This window comes from Lithobates pipiens, unplaced genomic scaffold (assembly GCF_037356315.1).
Source record: "Lithobates pipiens isolate NorthernLeopardFrog02 unplaced genomic scaffold, aLitPip1_a1.2 Scaffold_8, whole genome shotgun sequence".
Classification (NCBI taxonomy): Eukaryota; Metazoa; Chordata; class Amphibia; order Anura; family Ranidae; genus Lithobates; species Lithobates pipiens.
This window is the reverse complement of record NW_027507903.1, coordinates 538,732,888-538,752,434: the sequence shown is the minus strand read 5'-3', so window position 1 is coordinate 538,752,434 and position 19,547 is coordinate 538,732,888. Positions and strand designations below refer to the sequence as shown.

At 44.2% G+C, this 19,547-nt stretch overlaps 1 protein-coding gene across 1 annotated transcript in view; it reads right to left on the bottom strand.

Moving 5' to 3' along the window:
• The window catches only part of MYL7 (myosin light chain 7), a 29,705-nt gene extending 12,470 nt beyond the window's left edge, over window positions 1-17,235 (bottom strand). The window contains exons 1-2 of the mRNA XM_077469682.1: window positions 17,118-17,235; window positions 11,392-11,502 (exon numbers count right to left, since the gene is read on the bottom strand). Of these exons, the coding sequence (XP_077325808.1) occupies window positions 11,392-11,502; window positions 17,118-17,120 (114 nt within the window). The 5' untranslated portion in view covers window positions 17,121-17,235. The remainder of the gene's footprint in view (window positions 1-11,391; window positions 11,503-17,117) is intronic.
• Window positions 17,236-19,547: the final 2,312 nt, after the last annotated feature.

The following is a 19,547-nucleotide window of genomic DNA, read 5'->3' as shown; positions in this document are numbered from 1 at the left end:
CTCCCCTCATATACTGTAATTGGGCAGCCAGAAAGTAGTATCTCATATTAGGTAGTGCCATCCCACCCATTTCCCTTGGTCTCTGTAGTACTTGTAAGCTAATTCTTGCCACATTGTTCTTCCATATCACCTCTCTAAACAAACTTTCCATTTTTTTAAACCAGTATTTTGGAATCCAAACCGGTGAGTTTTGTATAACATATAATATTTGAGGCATCCACACCATCTTAATTAAATTGCACCTACCAGCTACTGACAAGGGGAGGTTCTTCCATATTCTAATTTTACGTTTTAATTTTGACATAAGTGGGACTAAGTTCCCTGCTATATACTGCCTTGGGTCTGCCGTCATATTCACTCCCAAGTACTTCATTTGTTTAACTATTTCTATTTGGGATACCTGTACTGGCAGTGGAATATCGAGGGGATCCACTGGTAGGAGGGCAGATTTTTCCCAGTTAATTTCAAGTCCGGAGAAATACCCAAATTCTTTTATCAGGGTCATTGCCGCCACTAATGAAGGCCCCGTGTCCGCTAATAACAGCAATACATCGTCTGCATACAAGGCAACCTTTTCCTCCTCATTCCCTCTTTTAAACCCCCGAATATCCTTCGCCTCTCTCAAGGCTATTGCCAGAGGCTCCATCGAGAGGGCGAAAAGCAGGGGCGACAAAGGGCACCCCTGTCTTGTCCCCCTCTCCAAACGGAACTCCTCTGAACATTCCCCATTTATTCTCACTTTCGCCCTAGGGCCTGTATACAGTACTCTTATCCATTGCATAAATCTCGGGCCAAATTGAAATTCCGCCAACACCCTCCTTAAATAATGCCACTCCACGCTATCGAAGGCTTTTTTTGCATCTAAGGACATGACTGCTCTATTCCCTTTATTTTCTGAAGGAATCTGAATGTTTAAATAAGTGCATCTCACATTCATATTTGTGGACCGCCCTGGGATAAACCCAGTTTGGTCCTGGTGTATTAGTTTTGATATTATGTTTTTTACCCTTGTTGCAAGTACTTTTGCCAAAATTTTAACATCTGAACACAATAACGATATAGGTCTATATGAAGCGGTCTCCAATTGGTTTTTCCCTTCTTTTGCTAGGACCACCACTGTGGCCTCCATCATTGATTGCAGCAGCTGTCCCGCTTCAAAAGCGCCATTGAACACCTGTAGGAGAGCCGGTAAAAGTATCTCCCCAAATTTTTTATAAATCTCTATCGGCAGTCCATCCGGACCTGGTGCTTTCTGATTTGTCATTTCTGCTGTTACTTTTTGCAGCTCCTCCAGGGTCAATGGTGCTTCCAAACCCTCCCTATCTTCCTCCGACAGCCTGGGTAATGTTATTTTCCCAAAAAATTCCTGCATCTCCCCCTCTACTTCAGAGTTTGAAACTTTATATAGTTCCTCATAATATTTTCTAAACTCTTCCACTATTTCAGGTGTTGACTTCCTCATACCTCCCTCCCTGTCCAATATCGCCGGTATTATTGGGGACGAGCTATTTGATTTAGCAATCATTGACAATACCCTCCCCACTTGTTCCCCTTCGCAAAAGAAGGACTGCCTCTGAAACTGCCTTTTCCTCTCTTCTTTCTCCCATATAAGTCTTTTATATTCTACCTGATTTTTCTCCCATTCCTTGGAACTTTCTTCTGAGGGGGCCCTTATATACCTCTCTTCTGACCTCCTTATCCTTTCTTTTACTTCTGTTTCCTTTGCAGCCCCATTCTTCTTAATCTGCGATATCTTTTTTATTAGTTCCCCCCTTAAGAAGGCTTTCAAGGTATCCCACATTATTCCCGGGGACGTAGATCCCACATTTATACTCAAAAATTCTTTTAAGTTTCCTTTTACCTCTTCCATGTTATCCATTAGTTCCAACCAAAATGGGTTTATCTTCCATTCCCTTCTACTACATCCTCTCCCTATTGTCATTAAAAACATTACCGGTGAATGATCCGAAATTCCCCTTGGCTCGTACTCCACTTTCTCCACCATCCCCAGCGCCTCTTCATTACACAGCACCATATCGATCCTGGACAAGGTGGAGTACGTCTTAGAGTGACAAGAATACTGTTTTTTTAAGGGGTTCCACTTTCTCCATATATCCACAAAACCCGTTTCTTCACAGAATTGAAATAACAGCCCATTAGGACCCTCCCTACTACCGCCCTTCTGTGGGAACCTATCTATTTTTTGATCCATTATCATATTGAAGTCCCCTGCTATTATGACTGGGATTCCGGGCTTATCCTTTATAAACTTCAGCAGTTCATGTAATATTTCTGCATTAAATGGTGGTGGGATATACACAGTTGCAATCACACATACTCTATCTTCTATACCACAAAAAAGGAACACATATCTCCCTTTAACATCTACGATGCTCTGCCTGCAAGTTAGACCCGACCCAGGGTCTATTAAGACACTCACTCCCCTTGAGTAGGAAGTGTATGTAGAGTGATATTGTATCCTATATTTTCTGTGTCTTAGCACACTGATTGTATCACGGTCCAGGTGGGTCTCCTGTAAACAGAGCATCCCATAATTACCCATATTCCCCATGGAAAATAACGCACGTCTCTTCAACTGTTCCTTCACCCCCCGTATATTCCAAGAACAAATTTTAACCTCTTTAGTGAAATTCCCTACCTTACTACTTACTCCCATATTTGAGACCTAAATCACAATATCGTTCTTTTTATTCTCCATTCTACGTGCTTTCTCTGTGTTTTCACACGTGCTCTCCCCCTTGCTTAATTCTTTTTTCCCAGTGCTCCAAGATTTTAATCCCACACATATTTTGTATCTCATATTTACCATATTTCTTATACACATTTTACACACATTTTATATAAATTGAGCAATATTATTTCCTTGTGCCTCTCTTAATTTCATTTTCTTGTGCCCTTTTACCTGACCAACATATTCAATACAATTTCACCCATCAACTCTGTACTTAAATAGATATATTTTTTTCCTTGTGCAATTAATAATCCTTTACCATGCCTACCTATACCCTTTCGTATCCTTTCAACCTCCTTTCTCTCACTATCATTCATCCATTCATCCTCCCCAACCCTCCCATGCCCCACTTGGGGCCCTTCTAAGGGGCTTCCAACATGACCGTTTTTACCTCCCAGGGTGATATATCCTCCCCACCTGCTCACCCTATCCACCCACTCCCATAACTCTTATTTCTATAACGAACAATAATCCAAATTACTGCCAAAAAAAAAAAAAAAAAAGGGGGAAGGGGGGAAGGAGAGAGGGAAGGAGACAAACAGAGCAATATGGGGACGTTCCCTCTAAGTCCAGAAAAAAAGAAAAAATTGTCCATTTTCTTTCTGTTTTCATACTACAGCGTTTCCCTCTGTTGCAGCAGACATTTATTTTCCTCCAACCACGACTTAACTTCTTCTGGACTATTAAAAAATATGTTTTCCCCAAATGCTGATACCCTCAACTTTGCCGGATAAAGCAATGCATAGTTCACTTTAAGACTCTGCAATTTCTTTTTGCACTCTATGAACTTAGCTCTCTGTCCTTGCAACTCTGGGGAAAAATCCGGATACAATGAAATCTTTATCCCATTATATTCAAGGTTACGCAGTTCTCTTGCTCTTTGAAGGATAGCAACTTTATCTCTATAGGACAGCAATTGGATGATTATGGGTCTAGGATAACTTCTTCCTTCCACCATCCTAAACGGAATTCTACACGCCCTTTCAATTGCAAAAAATCTTGATAGCTTCTCACTCCCTACTTTATCCTTTATCCATATTTCCATGAATTCAGCAAGATTATTGCCTTCACTTTTCTCCGGGACACCTAAAACTCTGATATTTTTCCTGCGTATAATATTTTCCATATTATCCATTTTAGCCATACACAAATTTAACTGGCCCTTCATCATTTGCATCTCCTGTTTCAACGGGAGTACTTCATCCTCCACCTGGCTGACTCTCTCCTCCATATCTGATATACGGGCCGCAGTTTTCTGTACTTCATTTTTAAGATTTATCCCATCTTCTCTTATCTGCTTTAATTGGTCTGATACATCGTCCAATGATAATTTACATGTATTCACCGCAGAAAGAATTTCTTTTAGTGATGGTTCTTTACCTTTTGCCCAAATTTCTCCTTCTGTACTTATCTCAGTGTCCCATCCAGTCCCCCTCTCCAAGGAGAGATTACTCACGAATGCTTGTGCATCCGATATTCCACCCATTACACCCGTAGTGTCCGACCGGACTGCCACACATGTTACTTTGTTTAAACTTGTCGGCTCTATTTCGGTCGTCAAACCCTGGCTTTTCCTTCCGACCGTTTGCACGGCTGCAGTACTCTGCGGCCGCCCCTCTCCGACTTGCACGTTCTTTCTAGGTGTTTGGTTTGGGGTCTGATTAGGCGTATGGGCATATTGCTCCAGTTTAGAAGCGGCGGCAGCAGCAGCAACGCCTGTCCGCCCGGTCGAGTGGCCAGCCTTATCTTTGGAACTACGTAGTGTTTGTGATCCATTATGTGTGGTCGCCTCCTCCACCCCCCTTTTCCTAGTCATACCTTCGGGTCTTACGTCTCTTCTACCGGGGGGGAGGTATCGCTCAATCCCTCCCTTCGCTTTGCGTCCCTCTCTCACAGGGTTTCTTACGTGGGGATCGATGTACCTCTATGGGAGAGCTTCCTATGGCGACCTCCACATATCTCCACTGTCGCGCCGTTCGAACAACCGAGTGTACCGTTGATCTCGCTTTCGTGGTGTCACGGCTTCACAGCGTCCCCTCGTTTTCGGCTCCACAACGCTCGGCCTCTCCTTCCCTCCTCCTCCTCCACACTACCTTGGCAGCATTAGTCTCTGGAGCGAGCGGTAGGTCTGAGCCCGCCGCGACCTCTCACCCTGACATCCGGTCACGCCCCGATTAAGGTGAGTATGGGCAGTTTTTAATAGGAGAGCAGAGGGACTGACAGGAACAGCAGGGATTTCACACAAAGGAAGCAATACAAGGAGAACAGGATACTTTTTTATACAAGTAAATGGTATAGCAGGCACATATCAGGGATATGTTGGGTTTACATATTCTTTAACCTCATGGTGATAATGCCCTCAAACAACAGGATACTTCTTTGTATTCCACTTAACATTTGTGCTGCACAAAGCTGTCCAACCCCTAGACTAGAGGACCATTCAGTTTTGTCCAGTTTGTTACCTTGTACCAGTGCAGAGCAAGTAGGCTATATGCCTAGTAATAGTATACACTAGAACTGCACGATTAGGGAATAAAATGAGAATCACAATTTTTTTGCTTAGAATAAAGATCATGATTCTCGTGTAACATAATCTTTCACATTACCCAAAATATTGGGCTAACTTTACTGTTTAGTTTTTTTTAATTTATTGAAGTATATTTTTTCCTGCGCAAATACCGCGTGACATAAAATATTGCAAAGAGTTCCATTTTATTCTCTGGGGTCTCTGCTAAAATATATATATATATAGTGATGGACGAACGTTTCGCCCGGCGGTCGTTTCGCGGCGAATTTCCGACTTTCGCCGTCCGCGGGTTCGAACGCCTTTTTCCGTCGTTCGCCCCGGCGGACTTACGTGTTTAATGTATACAAGAACTTTAACCTTTCGTGACACGTTTATCATGTGTTACAGGACAACCAATTGAGACATGACAGCTCATGGACACTTGGACATTCCCCCTAACCTATAAATACACCCGATCCGGTGGCCATTTTACATTCTTTCTTCTGTCACTGTAGGGAAAGGATCCTGTGTGGAGTAGGGACAGAGAAAACGCTAGCTATTTGGTACACAAAAGTTCTTTTCAGGACTGGTATAGGTGTTAGGTCAGCAGCCTGAGTTTCTTTTGTCAGTTTAGATAAAGGGACAGAGCGCTGTATGCTGCTATTTTAGGGACAGCTCAGCCAGATTAGTCTTTCTTCATCATCATCATCATCATCATCATTAGCTGTTACTATCAGGTCCACAAAAGAGCTGTTCCAGCTAATCGTTCCAGCCTACTCTTTTTTGCCAATTTGTATAGGGACAGGCAGGAAGCAGTGTGTCAGGCAGTGAGGATAATTTTAAAGACTTGCTGTTACTATTAGTTCCACAAAGGTTCTTTTCAGGACTGGTATCAGTGGTACGGTAATAGGCTTGTACACGTATAATATTCTTTCTTCCAAATATAGAAAGAATATTATACTTGACTGCTGCCCTTCTGCTGCAGTCTGCTAATCATTCACAACTCACTTGTTCCACAAAGCTCTTTATCAGGACTGGTAACTTGGTCTGTCTAGGGTGCTACGGTACATAGGCTTGGGTGCGGTACAGTCTGCTGTTCTGTAAGGACCGCTATCGGTCCACAATACATAGGGTTGCCGTGCACTACTGCTGACCGCTGCCCTATACTGCAGCAGTCCTTCAGCGGTATAGGGACTGACGCACAGTCTGCTAAACACTAATACACAACCTGCTTGGTCCACAAAAGTTCTTATAAGGACTGGTAACTTGGTATAGGGTGCTACGGTACATAGGCCTGAGTGCGTTACAGTCTGCTGTTCTGTAAGGACCGCTATCGGTCCACAATACATAGGGTTGCCGTGCACTACTGCTGACCGCTGCCCTATACTGCAGCAGTCCTTCATTGGTATAGGGACTGACGTACAGTCTGCTAATCACTAACACACAACCTGCTTGGTCCACAAAAGTTCTTATAAGGACTGGTAACTTGGTATAGGGTGCTACGGTACATAGGCCTGAGTGCGTTACAGTCTGCTGTTCTGTAAGGACCGCTATCGGTCCACAATACATAGGGTTGCCGTGCACTACTGCTGACCGCTGCCCTATACTGCAGCAGTCCTTCAGCGGTATAGGGACTGACGCACAGTCTGCTAAACACTAACACACAACCTGCTTGGTCCACAAAAGTTTTTATAAGGACTGGTAACTTGGTATAGGGTGCTACGGTACATAGGCCTGAGTGCAGTACAGTCTGCTGTTCTGTAAGGACCGCTATCGGTCCACAATACATAGGGTTGCCGTGCACTACTGCTGACCGCTGCCCTATACTGCAGCAGTCCTTCATTGGTATAGGGACTGACGTACAGTCTGCTAATCACTAACACACAACCTGCTTGGTCCACAAAAGTTCTTATAAGGACTGGTAACTTGGTATAGGGTGCTACGGTACATAGGCCTGAGTGCGTTACAGTCTGCTGTTCTGTAAGGACCGCTATCGGTCCACAATACATAGGGTTGCCGTGCACTACTGCTGACCGCTGCCCTATACTGCAGCAGTCCTTCATTGGTATAGGGACTGACGTACAGTCTGCTAATCACTAACACACAACCTGCTTGGTCCACAAAAGTTCTTATAAGGACTGGTAACTTGGTATAGGGTGCTACGGTACATAGGCCTGAGTGCGTTACAGTCTGCTGTTCTGTAAGGACCGCTATCGGTCCACAATACATAGGGTTGCCGTGCACTACTGCTGACCGCTGCCCTATACTGCAGCAGTCCTTCAGCGGTATAGGGACTGACGCACAGTCTGCTAAACACTAACACACAACCTGCTTGGTCCACAAAAGTTTTTATAAGGACTGGTAACTTGGTATAGGGTGCTACGGTACATAGGCCTGAGTGCAGTACAGTCTGCTGTTCTGTAAGGACCGCTATCGGTCCACAATACATAGGGTTGCCGTGCACTACTGCTGACCGCTGCCCTATACTGCAGCAGTCCTTCATTGGTATAGGGACTGACGTACAGTCTGCTAATCACTAACACACAACCTGCTTGGTCCACAAAAGTTCTTATAAGGACTGGTAACTTGGTATAGGGTGCTACGGTACATAGGCCTGAGTGCGTTACAGTCTGCTGTTCTGTAAGGACCGCTATCGGTCCACAATACATAGGGTTGCCGTGCACTACTGCTGACCGCTGCCCTATACTGCAGCAGTCCTTCATTGGTATAGGGACTGACGTACAGTCTGCTAATCACTAACACACAACCTGCTTGGTCCACAAAAGTTCTTATAAGGACTGGTAACTTGGTATAGGGTGCTACGGTACATAGGCCTGAGTGCGTTACAGTCTGCTGTTCTGTAAGGACCGCTATCGGTCCACAATACATAGGGTTGCCGTGCACTACTGCTGACCGCTGCCCTATACTGCAGCAGTCCTTCAGCGGTATAGGGACTGACGCACAGTCTGCTAAACACTAACACACAACCTGCTTGGTCCACAAAAGTTTTTATAAGGACTGGTAACTTGGTATAGGGTGCTACGGTACATAGGCCTGAGTGCAGTACAGTCTGCTGTTCTGTAAGGACCGCTATCGGTCCACAATACATAGGGTTGACGTGCACTACTGCTGACCGCTGCCCTATACTGCAGCAGTCCTTCAGCGGTATAGGGACTAAGAGTTTTGTCACAGGGTGATTTAAAAAATGACAGGCAGAGGAAGAGGCAGGCCCTTCCGCAGGGGTGGTAGGGGTAGGGCAGGAGCAACAGCCTTGAGCCAAAGTGGGAAGTTGCAGAAGGTGCGTTCAATTACTTTAAAGGACGCACCAGACTTGGTTGAGTGGCTCACTCAGCCTTATTCTTCTGCACCCTCCTCATCCTCTCGATCTGCACCCTCTTCTTCACTCTCTGCTATGTGCACCCCCAAAGACACTACCACCAACAACACCACCACCACCACCACATACCTTCCGCTTGAGTGCAAATGGGGGCCTTCATGCTCCAGTGTTTTAATAGGGACCCCCGTATAAAAAGCATGAGGGTCAAGGACCAGTACTGGGTGGCAACGTACTTAGATCCCCGGTACAAACACAAAATGGCGGAAATGTTACCGCCGTCGCAGAGGGCTGTCAGAATGCAGCACTTCCAGGCCTTGCTTCGAGAAATGCTGCATTCTGCTTTTGCGTGCGCTGGCAGAGGAGCAATTCCCACTCCCAGAGAAGGATTTGCGGGTACCAATCCAACAGCGCCTGCAAGAAGAGGCCGGTTTGAAGATGTGTTGGTGACTTCGGATATGAGGTCATTCTTTCAGCCGACCCATCGACAGGTGTCATCCGGATCCAGCATCAGGGAACGCCTAGACCGTCAGGTGTCCGACTACATTGGGTTAACGGCCGATGTGGACGCTCTGAGGAGTGATGAACCCCTAGACTACTGGGTGGGCAGGCTTGACCTCTGGCCAGAGCTTGCCCAATTTGCAATCGAACTGTTGGCTTGCCCCTCATCCAGTGTCCTGTCCGAAAGGACGTTCAGCGCAGCAGGGGGGATTGTGACCGATAAGCGTACTCGCCTAGCTCACGACAGTGTTAACTACCTCACATTTCTAAAAATGAATGAGGCATGGATCTCGGAGGAATTCAACACATGTGATCAGTAGACCATGTATATGTCTATAAACAATTTTTGGAATCAAGCACACAGACCTTCTTAATTCATTTGGCTCACTTCCCTGACCCAAAAAAGCACACCGTACTATATGCCCCTACCCTCCTCTTTGAAGAGGTTGAGCGGTGTCATATTTCTACTGGGGCTGCTTATTATGAGGGGTTCCCACCATCCCTGTGCTGTGCTGACTTCCTCCTGGGTGTTCTTATTATGAGGGGCTCCCACCATCCCTGTGCTGTGCTGACTTCCTCCTGGGGGTTCTTATTATGAGGGGATCACACCATCCCTGTGCTGTGCTGACTTCCTCCTGGGGCTGCTTACGGTGCTGCTGTCAGCGCTGTATGTCACGGAGCTGCTGTCAGCGCTGTATGTCACGGAGCTGCTGTCAGCGCTGTATGTCACGGAGCTGCTGTCAGCGCTGTATGTCACGGAGCTGCTGTCAGCGCTGTATGTCACGGAGCTGCTGTCAGCGCTGTATGTCACGGAGCTGCTGTCAGCGCTGTATGTCACGGAGCTGCTGTCAGCGCTGTATGTCACGGAGCTGCTGTCAGCGCTGTATGTCACGGAGCTGCTGTCAGCGCTGTATGTCACGGAGCTGCTGTCAGCGCTGTATGTCACGGAGCTGCTGTCAGCGCTGTATGTCACGGTGCTGCTGTCAGCGCTGTATGTCACGGAGCTGCTGTCAGCGCTGTATGTCACGGAGCTGCTGTCAGCGCTGTATGTCACGGTGCTGCTGTCAGCGCTGTATGTCACGGAGCTGCTGTCAGCGCTGTATGTCACGGAGCTGCTGTCAGCGCTGTATGTCACGGAGCTGCTGTCAGCGCTGTATGTCACGGAGCTGCTGTCAGCGCTGTATGTCACGGAGCTGCTGTCAGCGCTGTATGTCACGGTGCTGATGTCAGTGCTCTGTATTACGGTGCTGCTGTCAGTGCTCTGTATCTCCTGCACCCTCTTGTTTGCCTACCCTGGTCCCTGACCTTCCCTCTCCTCCATTGCCTTCATTAGCTCCATAGTCCTGAATTGTCAGAACAATTTCCCAAATAAAAAAAAAATGCTTGTAGTTATCGATCCCAAATTCACCTCATACATGTATTATGCTATTGTCCAGGTGGTGGGACTACGTGCTACCCCCTAATAATTACCCCGTGGCCGCAAATTCGACCTAAAGGTTTGCGAAATTCGCCTCCCATTGAAGTCAATGGAGCCCGCGGCGAACGGTCGTTTTCGCGAACGTTTGTGTCCGTTCGCGTTTCGCGTTCGCGAAACGTCCCGTCGGAAGTTCGTCCATCACTATATATATATATAATGTTTGGGGGTTCTAAGTCATTTTAAAGCAAAAAAAATACAGATTTTAACTTGTAAGCAACAAGTGTCAAAAAAAGGTTTAGTCTTATGCCGCTTAACATGAATCAGGGAAATGCTGTATTAAGATTGTGAGGGGGGTTGAATCGCGATAACGATTTTTAACGATTAATTGTGCAGCTCTAGTACACACTATCTTGTTTTTTTTTTTTTTTTACTTCAACCCTGTGGGCTGAACGAAAAAAAAAACTGAAGAGATCTGGAGGAGATCCTGTACTAACAAACTGATGTTAGTACAGTGATCTTCCCCCTGAGCTTTTGTTTTCTGACAAGGCCACTGCCCCTGACCCCCGTCCCCCCTAACCCCGTCAGAACATACTGGTCAGTGCCATTGGCTGAGAGCGCTGATCAGATGCTGATTGGCTGCTGCTCAGCAAATCTGATCATGCCCCTTCATCAGAAAGCAGATGTTCGGCCAGCTTCTGTTGGACCGGCTGCCGTACACGCTGGCCGAATGTTGCCTGGTTTCTATTGAACTAGCTGATACCACCTGATATTTGCCCTGTGTGTACAGGGCTTTACAGATTTCCTTTTGACACGCTTGGTGATAGATTTGTGGTAGGAAGACATTTTTATGTTAAAAAGGCTAAGATATATCATATTCTCACCTCTTTAAATTCTTGGATCTGTGACTGCTCAAACATTGAGAAGACATTGGAAGAACCTCGCTGGGCACGTTTTGCTGCAGCTTTACCACGTGTCACTGCTTTTCTGCTGGCCTGGATAGTGTATGAAGAAATGTGTAAGAAAAAACAAAGATGGCATATTTTATAATGCTAAAATATATTAGGCTGGATAAGAAAATTGGTGGGTCAGCACTGCACTGACACCTTAGGACATAAAAGACAGGGCTGGAATGATATGATAGATGCATTCAAATTTACCTGCAAAGCTTGGTCTGATATGCAAGCCTCCTTGAAGTCATTTACCTTGGTCATTGTAGAGCTAGTACCGTAGTAGTTAGTCACATTTACTTATACAGTACTTATTTGGTAACGTTTAACCACTTGCCAACTGGCTCACACCGATATACGTCGGCAAAGTGGTTCGTTATCGCAAATCGCTATATGGGTGCATCTGTATGTGTATAAACACAAAAAACCCTGTTCTGTTAGGGGAGAGTCGAACATATTGTTTGTTCCTACTAAGTAGGAACAACAATATGTCTCCTCCCCCAGCCAGTCCTATCCCCATACAGTTAGAAACACTAGTGAACACATTTAACCCCTTGATCACCCCCTAAGGTTAACCCCTGCCAGTGACATTTACACAGTAATCAGTGCATTTTTTTAGCACTGATCGCTGTATAAATGTCAATGGTCCCAAAAATGTGTCAAAAGTGTGTGATCTGTCTGCTGCAATGTAGCAGTACCGCTAAAAATCGCAGATCACTGTCATTACTAGTAAAAAAATATATAATAATAAAAATGCCATATAAATGCCACAAATCTTTCCCATAGTTTGTAGACGCTATAACATTTGCGCAAACCAATCAATATACGCTTATTGCGATTTTTTATTTTTTTTTACCAAAAATATGTAGAAGAATATATATTGTCCTAAACTGAGAAATTAAATGTTTTTAAAAAACATTTGAAGATATTTATTATAGCAAAAATTAAAAAAATATATTGTTTTTTTTTTTTTTTCAAAATTGTCACTCTTTTTTTTGGTTTATAACGCAAAAAATTAAAATCACAGAGGTGATCAAATACCACCAAAGAAAGCTATATTTGTGGGAAAAAAGGGACGTCAATTTTGTTTGGGTACAGCGTCGCACGACCGCGCAATTGTCAGCTAAATCAGCGCAGGGCCATCTCGCAAAAAATGCTCTGGTCATTAAGCAGCCAAATCATCTGGTCTGTAAGTGGTTAAGATATATAGCCACACATCCAAATAGTTTACTCAGCTTAAAAGTGACACTAAATGACATTCTTATTCTCAAAAAACAATCCATAAATATCTACTACTTAATGGCCCTGTAATCTATTTTTCATGAAATTGTTTCTTACTGTGTCTATCTGCCTCCTTGTAATGTCCTCTATGAGCTCTCTAACCTCTCTTTTTCACACTAATTTTCATTTGTGCAGAACAAGCAGTGCATGTTAGTTGTGGTCATGTACACTGCCCTATGCATACTACAAATCCCATAGTTCATAGTCCCTAGTCTACCTTGAGAGCGAGTAATGCCTTGTACACATGGTTGGAAATTCTGATGGAAAAGGTCCGATCGGATTATATTGTGTGTGTGTGGGCTCTAGAGGAAATTTTAGAGCAGGATCCGATCGTTTGTAGAGAATTCCGATCAGACAAAGTGGCACGCATGCGCAGATCAAATTACGAGACCAAAGCTATTGGCTACTAGCCTCAACATAGTCCTATCGTAACGAACGAACATCATCACGTTCCGAATGATCGGATTTTCCAACAGCTTTGTCCAACCGTGTGTAGGCAACACCAGTTTAGGACAAAATCCATCGGAAAAAAATCTGACGGATTTTGTTGTCGGAATGTCCGACTGTGTGTACAAGGCATTAGAAAGCGTGGTTATGTTCCAACATACAGTGGGGACCATGGAGAATCACAGCGGCTCAAAAAAAAAGATAATTTGGAGATTTGAAGGCGGCTGAGAGCAATAGAGGGTATTTTTTTGAGTGAAAAATGCTAACTTCTCTGTTAAAAGCTTAATTGTTTAAGTCAATTTAAATACGTTATTGAATCGACTCTGTAAAAGTTTGTACTCGTGTTGTACAATTTTAAAAAAAATAATAATTAAAATTGTTGGAAAAGAAAAATGCAAACTTAAAGTGTTTGTTAACCCCCCCCCCTCCCCTTATAAATACGAGCATTATAAATATTGATTTAGCGCAACCTTAAGGCCAGTCACGTGAATCTTGGCCGGTTTCCAGGGCTACTGCAGGGGACAACCAAAACATTAGATATAGTGGCTGTATTAGTTTTCTTTTTTTAGGCTTCTTCTTCTGCTCTGTTTTCACCTGGTGATCTGGCCAATAACACACCTCCTGTGTTAGAGTGCCTCCACTCTGAATGAATGAGCACAGGGGGCACAGCAGACAGCAGCATTGCCAGGGTGGTAGTGTGTGTGGGGGGGGGGGGGGGGGTGTAGTGGTAAATGTTCTAGCAGATTTAGATACACTAATAATTTGAAGACAAAATCCAACTCATACTTTATAAGCAGTTACATACAGCAAACATTTTTTTTTTTTTTTAGTATAAAGATTTTAAACAAATAAAGGCTCATCATTGTGAACACCCCTGCCAATGTTAAATGGTTTGTCTCTTCCCTGTAACTGATACATCGTGAAGAGAACAATGAAAATAGAAGAAAGAAAGCCTAAAAAGAAAACAAATGCAGTCATCACATCTAAAAATCGGTAAGGTGCAATATAATAGATGTTTACTTTTGAGTTTAATACTGGTTTAAATCATCAGTTTGGATGTAACAGGAAGCTGAGGTTTCCCTAACTGCTAAAGCTTTGCAAAATGTGTGACATTGATCTCACCTCAACAGACAAGTCATACCCTCCCCTTGCTCATACACACCTCATCAGAAAGTGAACCCCCTGCTGGAACATACTGGAGAGGAGGCTGGCAAGAGATCATTTTTCTTTTCTTTTTTTTTTTAATACAAAGCATACCTTTTGCAGCACAAAAAAATAGAATTTTTGAATCATGACGTGTTAAGTTTATAAAGTAGTTTTTTTTACTGTACTAGTTAAATTCTAAATATATAATTGTTTTGCTGCTTTATATGAATTTTGTATCTTTTGATAATAGTATAATCTTTTATATGCACATTAAGCTGCCACAGCCAGGAGAGATAAGGAATGTTAAACATTCTGCCAAGGAGATATGTGCTAAAAGTATTGCCTGTCTGGCAGATCGTTTTCTCTACTTTTTATAAACTAGGCATTGGGATTGTTGAGAAATGTGGACACAGATTTCTCACTTCTGCTCAAGATTAACCATATCCTGCAAGGACAGGTATTTTTTGTACAGTGCTTTACCGTTTGGCACTGGTAACCCGGGGCTAGTAATTTTGATGGCATTTTTGTCCCAGAAAGGTCAAATAGAAAACAGTGCCCTGACTCCAAGCTTCTATTTAATCATTATGCTGACTGTATAATAGACCTAGAATTTAAAATTTAAGGCTCAAAAAAAAAAAAAAAAAACTTGCTTCGGTCTCGGCTTATAACTGCTTTCAATTCACTCCTTCCTTCTGGGTATGCAAAATCCTGTGAGAATGCACACCTAACTTCCAAAATGCTGCAGTTTACCTTTTTGGTAAAGTAAGCATTTGCACAAATTCATTACATTCCCTTGCCAAATGCAAAGGCACTGAAGCACCATCATTAAATTCATTAGACCCTTCCTGCTTCTACCTTAATACAAGCTTGTGGCTGAGAAAAAGGTAGGAGGATGCCATTACTTAAAAATATTAGTTGCCTAAAAGAAGTGCTGATCCAATATCAATATCGATGTCCTCACCCGGGTTAGTTCTTTACTGGCCTTCAGGTTTCAGGCATCCTAACTGTGGGCAGCTGCTGCTTTTGGTTTCACAGCCGGCTGCACACTGTACATGCAGGAATTACACTGCGCTTTGTGAATGTCTCCGCAGTCTTTTGGGACCTGTGACATGTCCCAGAAGACTGCAGGGAGGGAGGGAGAGAGAAGAACTTCCACTCGGATCACCTGTCAAACCACGATACCCATAAAAAAATGACATTCCAAATGTGGCAGGGGAGGAGGACTTAAAGTGGAACTTCCCCCCCCCCTTTTTTTTGACTTCCCACTTTAAGTCAAGATTCCCGATCTGCATGCTTGTTTCAAAGTACTGACTGAAACTGAGGGAACTGTAGCCATTAAATCAGAATGACAGCTAGTCTGGTGTAGCTTTGCCCTGGGCTAGACAGCAGACAGAAGAAGAGAATACAGGGGTTGATTTACTAAAGGAAAATAGGCTCTTGGCGGGTGGGCCTTGATGCCATATTTGCATACCAGTATGTAAATGTCGAGAACGTGCACCCTGCACGCTCCTGACACAGTTACCGATGGGTAATGGCTACTTTCAATCTGGAGCTTCTCGATCATGTGATGGCTGTGACAACCAATCATGGTAGTCACTTGATCATAAACCCTGCTCCGCCTCCCGGCATCTGACACCCCTTAAAGGGTGCCAGGATGTGCTGGCGCCAGGAGGTGCCGGCGCCAAGGGGTTAATTTGCACCAGGGCTTAGTGAATGAGGTAAGCTCTGCTGACTTCCATCACCCAATCAAGTGCAAGCAGAAATGCTCTTTGTGATTGGGTATTCTTTGCAAAGTGAGACTTCACCACATTCACGAAGCTCCGAGGAAAGTTCCCCTGCAAACTGTAACTGCACATGGATGAATAGCTTTTTGTCTTTAGTAAAACAACCCCATTTTGTAGAGCTGACTGTATTTGGTGCATATATTTCCAGAAAAGCTTCTACCATTTAGCACCATCCTGTTCCTTATCCTTCTTCCACTATTTCAGCAATAATCTACATTAGCATGGAAAACATCTGTACTTTGTGTACACTGCCACTCTCTGTACTCCACATCGGTCAACACTTGAGCACAATTATGTAGCTATAATTATAGAAGGAAAAAACATTACAAAGAGGTGCAATTATTGTGCCATCCATATACTGTCCTACCCTTGCCAGTAATAATTGGGGTAGACTGAGGAGCTCTGGTTTGGGAATGAGTTGTATGATCTTATAAAGTGACCACAAATGGTCACAGCAATTGTTTGCTATACAATTTCAGTTAATAAAAAAAATTCTTACATACATTTCATTGTGGCTGTTGATACTTTAACCTGAGTTTGGTGTTCTGTGCTACTCTGGACTTGTCATAGTGCTGTCCCCAGGTATACTGCATTGTGGAGCGGTAAGACAGTCAATGACAATCTCCACATGTGCACCTATCCCATTGTAATTACCTACTGCAGGAAGACGAATTATTGAATAACTTCCATTTTTTTTCTGACATCTGTTATTTGCAGCTGCACTATTATGTATTCACTTAACTTGTCCTGAAAGATCCTTACCTGAGCATAACATAATGACTTTCATATAAGTATGATGAACGTCCTCAATATAATTCTTAGAAATCCTGACGCATGGTGGAAAATCAGAGACTGATAAAGGAACCATGCAAATTTTCACATATAAAATGGAAACTTTACTATGCAACATTAGTTGGGAGAACATGTCACAGTGTTTTTTTTTCTGAGCCAGCATCTATTCCTTTCGAACTAATCTATACATATCACACACTGCTTACTTACCATTTCTGTTGTCTCCTTGCGTCTCCTGACCCTCAGTTTGCAGACCCCCCACTTTTTATACTGCTCTTTATCTGAACTCTAGCTAAAATAGCAGCATGCCTGAAACAAAGGACCAAAGATGGCTGGGCAGAGCTGGGGAAGATAAGGGCTTAAGTGTTCAAATTCCACACCATCCAGCTGATACAGGTCCTTACTGATGTCCTATAGTACACAAAAAGCCCCTGAATACTAATGTTGCATATACTAGCATTTTATACTTAACCACATGGCCTTCTCAGATGTCATATTATATTTAATGCCAGAATCTCCCTGAATATTATAACAATGTGCCATGCTTATATTTGTTTTATTATCCTACCTGCCTTACGCAAGGGCACCTTTATAACATCTGTTACTTGTAATATATTTGCTGTGTTATATTCAGTGTTGGTCATCTTACTTTAAAAAAGTAATTAGTTAAGGTACAAATTACTTCTCCCAAAAAGTAATTGCGTTAGTAACTCGGTTACTACATTGGAAAAGTAATTAGTTACTCAGCAAAGTAACTGTGACAGGGGTGGCAGCGGTGGTACTTGAGGGGTGGCAGCGGTGGTAGTTGAGTGGCAGCGGTGGTACTTGGGGGGGTGGCAGTGGTGTACTTGGGGGGGGGGGTGTCACTGGTGGTGGTGTACAGTACTTGGGGGGGTGACAGCGGTGGTACATGGGGGGGTGGCAAGTGGTGGTGTACTGGGGGGGTGGCAGGCAGCGGTGGAACTTGGGGGGGTGGCAGTGGTGGTGGTGCGGTTAATGTAATTGCTTTAGATTACTCGTTACCCTCTAAAGTAACTGCATTAAAATGGAAGTAAACCCTTCCAAACAACTTTGACCTACAGGTAAGCCTAGATTAAGGCTTACCTGTAGGTCCAAGTAATATCTCCTAAACCTATATGGTTTAGGAGATATTTGCCCGAAAATGGGCACCGCTGTCTACGGCGCATGCGCCGTAGACAGCGGCGCGCATGCGCACTAAATGCGGCAAGTCCAAGAATGGATTTGCCAAATTTGTCGACTCCCGTGCGCATGCGCGGGAGTGACGTCATCGCGGCCTCGCCGTATGACAGCGGCGGAGCTGCGAGGCGCGACTCCCGTGCGCATGCGCGGGAGTGACGTCATCGCGGCTTCGCCGCTGTCATTGGTCGGAGCTGCGAGACGCCACCAGCAAGATGGACGCGGCGGACTACAGGGATCAGCGGCGACTTCGCTGGCTCCTGTGTCAGGTAAGTGACACATAATGAGCTACTATGCGATGCATAGTAGTCCATTATGCTTTACCTTTGCAGGGAAAAAAAGAGGAAGTAAACCCATCAGGGTTTACTTCCTCTTTAAGTAACTGTTTATTTTAACTGAGTTACTTACATCACTGGTTATATTATAGGAACACTTAAAAGGGCAGTATCTTAATCCATGTAGATTGCAGGCAATTTTTAAACCAACCAATACTGAACTATTAATGTGGGTAAATTTCTCTCACACTATATAGCAGGCACCAATGTTGCCAACCCCCTGAAGTGAAATTTACTGGCAGGATGCCAAAATCATGGAATTTTTCAGCGATTTTTTACAGAAAGGTCAGATTAATATAACCCAGCCTGCACAAAGTTCCTTCATACATCAGTGTGTAAGATTCCCTCTTACAGTACAAGGGAACTCTGGCGTAAAAGGGAATTCTGCGGATCATGATCTAAAGGGGTGCTCTGATGTAAAGGGGAGGGGCTCTGTTCACCAGAGGTGGTCAGAGCATGCAGACATGGTACAGATGTGGTCAGAAGATGCGGAAATGGTTCAAAGGTGGTCAGAGGATGCAGACATTGTACAGAGGTGGTCAGAGGATGTGGACATGGTACAGAGGTGGTCAGAGCATGTTGACATGGCACAGAGGTGGTGATATATGAGAACATTGTACAGATGTGGACATGGTACAGAGGTGACCAGAAGATGCAGACATGGTACAGAGGTAGTCAGATGATGCATACATGGTACAGAGGTCATGTGGACATGGCACAGAGGTGGTGATATATGAGGACATGGCACAGAGGTGGTCAGAAGATGCGGACATGGTACAGAGGTGGTCAGAGCATGTGGACATGGCACAGAGGTGGTGATATATGAGAACATGGTACAGAGGTGATCAGAGCATGCGGACATGGTACAGAGGTGGTCAGAAGATGCGGACATGGTACAGAGGTGGTCAGAGGATACAGACAAGGTACAGAGGTGGCCAGAGCCTGCGGACATGGTAAATAGGTGGTCAGATATGCGGAAATGGTAAGAGGTGGTCAGATAGGCGGACATGGTACAGAGGTGGCCATTAGGCATGGGCGAACAGTTCGGCCCGAACTGTCATTGTTTGGCGAACAGCCAAGAAAAGGGTAATTCGACCATTTGTTTGGC